The 9,289-nt window shown below is 38.4% G+C and overlaps 1 protein-coding gene across 1 annotated transcript; it reads right to left on the bottom strand.

Moving 5' to 3' along the window:
* Positions 1-1,888: 1,888 nt before the first annotated feature.
* Positions 1,889-7,621, bottom strand: mtx2 (metaxin 2). Its single transcript, XM_020645656.3, has 10 exons — positions 7,448-7,621; positions 6,132-6,179; positions 5,980-6,026; positions 5,184-5,256; positions 4,482-4,558; positions 4,249-4,341; positions 3,840-3,878; positions 3,622-3,747; positions 3,399-3,475; positions 1,889-2,849 (listed from the first exon to the last, which is right to left on the bottom strand). Exons 1-10 carry the CDS (start codon positions 7,485-7,487, stop codon positions 2,690-2,692), a joined length of 780 nt encoding a protein of 259 aa, XP_020501312.2. The 5' UTR covers positions 7,488-7,621; the 3' UTR covers positions 1,889-2,689.
* Between the last annotated feature and the right edge of the window lie 1,668 nt (positions 7,622-9,289).

The raw sequence follows: 9,289 nt of genomic DNA on the forward strand, positions 1-9,289 counted from the left end.
CTGGTTTTAATTTTTCAGTTGCAAATTTAATGGTTCCAGGTTCTTAAACATTGGTGTTTGTGTGTTTATTTTTTATTACTTAAATGTCTAATAAATTATTTTTCAAATTAAACTGGTTGTTAAACAAACAAACATTTTGTAGGTGTCATTTTGGGCTCTGATCACAATACTAAACTTTATAAAAACCAAACAATAAATACATGTAGAAAAAAAGATGAATCCATGGAGGAGAAAGCCTCTTATACAAACAAACATTCGGCTCTTTTTCATCTGTAAGGGTGAAATAAAACACAGGTGAGGCAAAGAAAGACATTATCTGCTCTACGAGTGCAGGACTACAGTCGCTCTCTCCCTCTGCCTCTCTCTCTCTCTCCTCTATGGAGGTGAAGCTGTGCTCGCACTGAGCTACCCTCCCTACCCGTCCTCTCTACTCTCTCTACCCTCACTCTCTTCTTTACCCACCATGTCTAGTCTTCTCTTTCTTTTCTTGGACCTGGGTTCTAAAAGTTTTTCTCATTCATGGTAATAGTGTGAGTAAGACTTTGCTCTGATGAATTTCAGTTGAACGATTAAACACCCAAGTGAAGTAAAGCTCAACTAAAAGCCCCAACGACTGCAATAAACTCACACCAGCATACACTGAAGCAACACTGACTATATCTGAAAATATCTCCACAATATCTGTAGCCTACTTAACCCATTCTTATCATATGATACACACAAAAAGATACCTTAACTGTGATGTATTGCTCAAGCTGTAGTTTAAAAACTTTTAAAGCCTCTATGAGGACCTTTCAGTCCCGGTTGATGAGGACAAAGTCAAATGCCCCACTTATCGAGAATCTTAATATGGAATATGTACTGTATAGAAATCTCCTGTTTACAGTGTGCTAGTCCTGGCAATAGCATTCTGTAGGATTTAGAAACATTATACTCTGTGTCATAACAAGCAAAAAACTCACCCGAGCTTTAACGATAAATTGATATAGATTTGGGGTATTGTCTAAGAATCCACATATACCTCCTGCTTCATTTAGATGTACCTTTCGGTCTTCTTGTTTATTTGTCTGTATGTCCCCCAGCTTTCTGACTTCTCGCTGTGCAGGTCATCACTCATGATGTCACAACTCCAGGAAGTTCAGAGGTCACAGTCTGACCTCACAGGAAACCTGGAAGACAGACCCTCGTCCTGTTTGTCTCACACACACACACACACACACACTGCTGAACTGCAGGGCAATCAGAGGTGATCAGACATTATCATTGAGCCTGTCTGGGACCTGGAGGCAGAAGTACACAGGCTGTCTGTGGACTCAACAACCCATCAGGCCTAAAAAGAAATTGGTGTCAAGAAGTCTTCTCACAGACTTCAACGGTGCGTTTGCTTCTTTTAAAGGTCCAATATGTAAGATATGTGCTGAATTAAATCATAAAGTGACTTTACTATATCATCAGACATTAAGGAAATATTCTATGGTGAAGTGCTGGCTTCTCTAACAACAATTCAGAAGCCTGTATGTGCTCCTTCCAAGTTTTGATTCCGGTGTTAAGAAGCAGGCGGTCTTACACTCCTTAGTGTTCCAGGCAAACCATCAGGTGTTGCAGAGATGGATGCGGGCAAGCGAACTGGTTCATATATTACATATAATCCCTGTGTTTTTAACTATTGGCAACTTTTTCTAATTTGGGGTTAAGGTGATTTTTTTTTACTTTTTTATTTTTATTTATATGGTGATTACAAAACAAAGATCCACAAGCTCGAAAAACTCCATAGTTTTCATTTGATGAGTTTTATTTTGTAGGCACTTTTAATTCACACAAAGAAAACAATGGTGGAAAAACTAAGGAATAAGTCACATCATCTTTAGTAAATATTCATTGATTTTGCTTTCTTTTTTTTCTGTCTAGCCGACACCTACCAAAGAGTTCTTACAAGCTTATGGAGTTCCTGAAAGGAAAAAGACATAAAAAGTGTGCCATTTTTCTACAAGCCTGGTTCAAATGGAGTCCTGCCTTCTGAAAGGCAGCAATGTCACACAGCGGAGAAAATCCATACCCACCCTGAGAGTGTGTGGGTTTAAGAATATGCACCATGATGCAAGTCAGAGTAAACAGAAATCCTCTGTAATGTATTACAAAACAGAAAAAATAACAGCATATAAATAACTTCTTAACTTCCACCCTGCTGAAATGCCTTTAAATCTGACCGTCAATTACCGGTCAGAGTTGCATTACTTATTTACTTATCATATACATTTCCATTCAATTCCCATAATTCTGGAAAGGTAAAGGCTCCATGGTCTGTTGAAAACTCGTATGATGGCTGTCAGTTCAGTAATTACAGTTCTGCAGGTCCGACCTACTAGCAAATTAGCTTTTTCTTTTCTAGTCCATTTAACTCAAGAAAGTCTTTTTGGATGGGTATACGGATAAGGTACTGAACTTCTGCCCTGGTGTATTTAATCAAGCGTGGTGGACACATCCTACTAAAACACTGTCCCTACTTGACTCCTATTAGCAGCATGCAACAATTAACAAGCACAAAGGGAAACAGGGGAAGAGGACCGCAAGAATCACAAAGGGACAGATGTGTGACTATAAACTAATTTTGGCTTCTCAGTGCTACAGAGAAGGAATGGGGGGGGGGGAGCAGAATGTACAGAAAGTGACAGAGAGGGTTTTTTTCTCTTCACGAGCTCTTGTCTTCAAAGTAGCTCTGTTCAATGCGTCTGCAGAAGGACAGTAGGTTGCTATAGCTCTTGATCCTCTCTGCCAGCTCGGTGCTGGTCAGTCTGGTGGTCAGGATTGTGAAGAGGTGACCAAATACTAATGCATCCAGCTCTGTAGGCCTGCAACACACACACACACACACACACACAAGATGAGTTTCTCTATATTAAAATCAACTACAGATTTTTAGTTTCATGCTTCTAATTTGTAAGCTATGATTAAGCGCAAAATGTTTGTTTCTATCCAACATGCTACTCATTCATTATATTTAACATATTAGACAGTCTTAAACTGCAGGCATTCGCTTATCTGCTAATACTTGGAAATTTCCTTTCATCCATCAATTGTTTCAGAAATAACTTTGAATCAGCTGTAAAAAGGTCAGAACTGAAGGTTAAAGAATAAACATGAAGTACATAAGAAAACGGTTTGGTTGATTTTTTTTATACCATATGATGATTGGGAGATTATTATAACGTAACACCACAAGGTGGTGCTAAAGAAAAGCCATCAAGTGCTTGGAAACACTTTGTGCTTGTACCACTATGTATAAGGTCAGAGTAGAATCAGCAGCATACTGCTGACTTATAGAAGTATACCACTGTACAACCTTAATTATGTTATGTATCTGCTATGAAAGACAGACATTCACATAGAGGAATACTTACTGTTTATTAAAGAAATACGGTTGTGTTCCCAGCCGTTGGGAGAGAGCCTGGCAGCACTGACTCACATCTTCATAAACCTAAAACACACCCGAGGACAAATACAATTTGAGCATGTGTTTGTCAATCATGTCAATACTTTGTGAGCCAGCAAAAGAATAAGTAATATCTTTGTTAGCGTGAAAACTAATGGGAAGCATTCGAGATATCATAAATAAACTCCAACCTGCTCCAAGGTTTTCCCTCCCCAGCCGATGGCGTTCATCTTCCTGCGGACCTCCCACTGCTTCTGATAGGAGAGGAACTTGCAGAGCGGCCACGAGAACGGACTGCTGTACCTCGGACGGGAGATCTACACAAAGAAACACAAAAGTCAATGAAAACCTACTGCCCACTTTATAAACCTACTACTCACTTTATAAATCTGAAGCCAAGTAGACACACCTCAGCAGCTGTAGCGTCGTCACACCACTGGATGTACAACTGCAGAGAGAAAAAGGGAAGGTGAAGACAAAATAAGCCCAACACAGTTTCAGAAGATTAATGTTCAACATGAGTCTGGTTTTGCTCGAGGTTTCTGGCTGTTAAAAGGAAGTTATTCCTTCCCACTGTGACTTTGCTAAATGTTGCTTAGTGCTCAAGATGGATTTACATCTTTGTAGATAATATAACAATAGTAAGGTTTTTTTACCTTCTGTTTGTAAAGTGTCTCGAAATAACATTTTGTTATGAATTGGCGCTTTACGAATAAAGATCGATTGATTGATTAAAAAGTGATCCGGTTCTATGACCAGGATATTGGTTCAGCTCTGTGGCTTTTGTTAGCTAGCAGTGAATGTTTGTTTGGAAGTACCTCAGCAGTAAGCAGCATGTTGTTGACCAGCTCCATGTAAGCTTTCATTTCAGCTCGCTGTACATCATCTAGGCCGTCGCTCAGAGAATGACCCTGAGAAAACCGAAAACAAACTGCATTTTCATTTCAATCCCACTTTTCTAGAAAACTACAAGAGGTTTCCTTACATGAATAACATGAATCCTATTTCTATGGCGTTAAATATCTTTATGTATTTCATGCGTGATACACACCTTAGCTTTGGTGAATTGCACAATGGGTCCCAGTTCTGACACCACTTGGTTCCCGACATGGATGAAAGGAATCTTACCTACAAAAGGGACAAAAACACAAGGAAAGAGAGAGAAAGGGGATATATATGCTGTAAAACCCAGAGCTCAGCAGTGAGAGGTACCTTGACTCTTATTTAGTGAAAAACATCTTTATTTTTATCCCAAGTTTGATCCAAAGGTAACTGGAGTTGGTTGAAGACCTTGAAATGATTCAAAATCTTCATCCAAGTCCAGTTGCCTTTTGGATCAAGCGTCGAATTTATCATGACCTGGATGACTGAGAACCTACTCAGACGTCTAATGTTTTTACGCTGCATCATTAAACAACCAGCAGATAAAGAAGTGTCATGTTTGTTTCCTAACTTATTCTGTAATGTCGGCTGCAAAGCACAGCCGGAAAGTACCAAACTTAAACACTGTGATTTTCAACTTCTGGTTGTAATTGTAGAAAGTATTTATTTATAAAGGGGCCTTTTGGAAGAAGGATTGTAAGGTGCTGCATATATCAAACAAATGGAAACAGCAGTTGGATACACAATTATGAACGTAGTGACAGACACAAAGTTAATATTCTTGAGTTTTTTTTGTTGAGATGGGCACACGCTGGCATTCACAGCACAAGAGGACAATGCAGCAATACTAAGCAGCAGGTTGTGTACTGACCAGAAGGTGACATGTATTCGGCATTTGCTTTGCAGACCACATGTACGGGCAGACCGCACATCCTGAGGTAGGCCTGAAATACATAGAAAACGGACATGGTCAATTTGAGCTGAAAGACACAACACTGACAGTTGATGATCTGTTCATCTTTAGGTCATATTTTAAATAGGTTTTAAAAAAACAGTATGGAAATATGAAGATGCTAAAGCAGCACATTTAATCTAAAGAAATCTCTACATGTCAAAGTGTGATATCAAAATCACAAAAGCTACATTTTTTATTCGGGTGACAGGATCTTTTAATAGCATAGCGTTAAAGAGAAGCTTAAACCTGTTTGTTTTTTTTCTTCAAATGGGAGAAAATGTGGATTTTTGGTACAGGCCTCGAGCGCTGTCATTCATTTATTATTTTTACTTTTATTAGTAAAAGGAAAAACATGTTGAATTTAATCATTTCCACTAAAAGTGACTCAAATTGGGGCACTGGTGGAGGAGTGGTTAGTGCGTACGCCCCATGAATGGAGGCTATAGTTCTCCAAGTGGGTGGTTTGAATCCAGCCTGTGGCTCCTTTCTCACATGTCTTTCCCCACTCTCTCTCTCTCTCTCTCTCTCTCTCTCTCTCCCAGCTCTATCATCTGTCCTATCTCTCCATTAAAGGCACAAAAAGGCCAAAAGTAAATCTTTTTAGATCTTTTTTTTTTTTAAGTGAATCAAATTCCAATCAGGATATCTGTTGCAATTTCAAACAAATGCTAGCGTAGGGCCTATAATTGCACAAAAAAACACAAAAGTTCACCTGAACAGCAAGAGTTGAGGCGCAGTCTGAAAGTAGAATCTGATCCTCTGAGAAGGAAAGAAAGAAAGATAGTGTTTTTTTTTTTTAAAAACACACTCGTGCCTACATGGTCGCAATTCATATTGTTTCTCCTTTACAGATTTCTGACTTACCCTTCAGCGGTTGGTATAAGGTTGCAGTTTCAGGCCATGGCTCAGCAGCTGTCAATGTCAAATACAGAGACATAGAGTTCACAAAAAACACAGAAAGACACAGTTATCAATGTGAACAACTGGCTTCAATAAATAGTATGTTTCTTGTGGGTATACATACTGCACATATATATATATATATTATCTTTAATTGTGCAAACAATGTCAATATATCAATGTTTCTTTCACTATGTCTAACTAACAACATGCTGACAGACACACCCCTGTACTGCATTTCTCAATGTTTAGCTGAGCTTGACTGTGAAACCATTTGAGACATTACATGTTAATATATCAAAAGGACAAATGGTGAAAACAGAAAGCCCTTCAAAATGTGTTTAACTTAAAGAAAACTGTTCAAGAGTTTTTTTTTTGCATCAATGTTTATTCATTGGCGGTAGAAGATTTAGAATCATGTTGTTTTGTTGCGTTTGATTAAACTCCACACAGCTCATGGAAACTCAAAGGTGACATTATGTATTCATTTTAATATCCTGTTGCTTTTATGTGTCGTATTTTAATGTATTTTATTTTTATACACATAAAAAATCATTTTTTTTAATTCTTATTGGTGTGCATTAGTCTCTCAATGATTTTATAAAGTACTTTTTGTCAGTAACTTTTATGCACTCTTGTTAAGCACTTTGAACCGCGTCCGAAAGGTGTTCTATATAAATAAAGTTTGATTGATTAATTGATAATGTATTGCATTTTCTTCACGGCCACACTTGACTCACTGCTGCCCCTGCCGGCTGGAAGTCATCTATTTAAAAAAAAACAACAACAAAAAAAAAACAATAGTTTGACATTTTAGTTGCAAAACCTCTCCCGGCCACCAGTGGCAGCACTTAAAAGACCAGCGAGGGAAAGCACTCGGGCTTAAGCGAAGAAGAAGAAGAAAAAAAAGTGCCTGGCCAAATGCCTCTTACGTCCATGGTTGACTTTAGACGCAATTCATGTGAGAAAAGTGTTTTTAGGATCCAACTATGAGCTGACATCGACGCGAATCCACCTGACTTGTTCACAATGTGCTGCCTTCCCATCCGTGTGTTACAACAACAACAACAACAACAACACTCATCTCACCTTAACCTTCCATGAATTAAGACACAAAACGTGAACCAGAACAACCATATTTACATCTATAATTAAACATCCCTACTTTGTTAAAACAGTCATGACCTATTTCTGTAAACAAAACATCCTGAAAGGCTCCATAATGAAAACAGCAGCCGGGCTAAAAGCTTCATGTTTACAGTGTAAAGTGAACACATCACCTGCCATCTGCGACACGAAAGCCTCCGCCGCAAGCGACATTGTGAAGGTGTCGAATCCGTATCGTTAAATATTAATCGTAATGAAAGACAAGGACAATTCTTGTTCATGCAGAGCTTAAGGGCAAAGCGCTGTTTCTTTAGTCACCAGGCTGGTCCGTCGCTTATTGTCCGCCGAGGAGTATCGGTAACTCTGATTTTTTTTTTGTTCCGCTTCGCGTCAGTCTGCTGCGGTTACGAGCCTTTTTTATTTTTTTTTTAAATATCTCTTCAAACTAACACTTCAATGAATCCTTAATAATAAGCTAAATGTCGAGTGGTATAAAGTGCAGAAGGTAATACATTTCGTTGTGTGTCGACATTTTTTTTTTTTACACGTTTAAAAGGTTAACGTAATAAGAGAAACACACCATGATGAAGTCAAACACACAATGCTTTGAATGATGTAAGCTTTACACTGAAGTTGTAATCAGCTTTACACTTGCAAACAGGCATGGGAATTGCAGTTTTCTTTGCATCATTTCCTACTGATGTGTGTTTTTTTTTTTTTTTAAAGCTATAATCAATTAAAAAGATATGCCGAATTCAATAAATGGTATAAATCAATGCGATGTAAACGTTTTAAGAATATGATCCTTTCGCCTGTTCTTTCTGGGTTAAGAAAATATTAAGTTGTTTGACTCAAATCTGAAAGAGAGCTTTTTTTTTTTTTTTTTTAAATGGCCTTCTTTTATTTTTTCCTCACAGGCTGCAGTACCTTGTACGGCCAGCCGGGGGCGTCACTGCTTCACCACAGTCGCGTCTCAAAATGGCAGGTTGGTGTGATATTAAGAAGCTGCACTCACAACAACCGTGCACCAAGCTCAAAAGCGTACACCTCAGACATTATGAGGTTACAAATAGACCGTAAAAAGTACAGTCTGAAAGTAGCCTATAATCTGATCCTCTGAGAAAGAAAGAAAGAAAGAAAGAATGAAAGAAAGAAAGAATGAAAGAAAGAATGAAAGAATGAAAGAAAGAATGAAAGAATGAAAGAATGAAAGAATGAAAGAAAGAAATATATGCGGTTTCATTTTCTTTCTTTTATTTAAAGAATTCAGCCAATGCATGGAGCACTTTGCGCGCTTATACTCTACTGTCAGGTAGAGTGGATTAAATGACCATATGCAATGGACATTTGTAAAAATATGTACATTATATATATTTCAATACCATTTTGAAATAACCTAACCAATCAACTATCAACCCCCTGGATTATATAAATGTAAAGTATTTTGCCTATTGAATTCCTTGAAAACAATACCAGTAAGTAAGTGCATTGCGTTTGGCAACTGTCTCTTGTATCAGACCGCCGAGACTTTTTGTTTTTCAGTCAATATTTGGGCTGTTTTTGGCCTGACTGATCGGCTCTGTGGTGGATCTCCTGCACATGATAGATATTCCATGTCAGCCTCTTCCTGCACATTTAACCGCGTCTCGACCGGAAGCCACCGATTATTGCCTCTCATTTCCCTCACAACCCACCTCATACCTCATCACACACATTTTGACACAGGCAAACACACCAAGACAGAGAAGGATGATTTGGTTCACCTTAAGTAGGACATGTCGTCCCTGCGCCGTGCGTAAACTACGCGTGAAAACGCTCACGTTGTAAATGGATATTTTGTAACCATATCGGGGTGCTAAAAGCCAATCTGTGCTTTGTTTTTTACATAAATGTATTTCGATGGTGTCAAATGTTGCACTTTTACTCACACTTTACGTTCATGTGACACAGTAAAACATGCATACGCTAATGCAGCAGCCCCTTTAGTGAAGAATATTTTGCCTCCACCACTGAGA

The sequence above is a fragment of the Labrus bergylta genome, chromosome 10, assembly GCF_963930695.1.
Source record: "Labrus bergylta chromosome 10, fLabBer1.1, whole genome shotgun sequence".
Taxonomy (NCBI): Eukaryota; Metazoa; Chordata; class Actinopteri; order Labriformes; family Labridae; genus Labrus; species Labrus bergylta.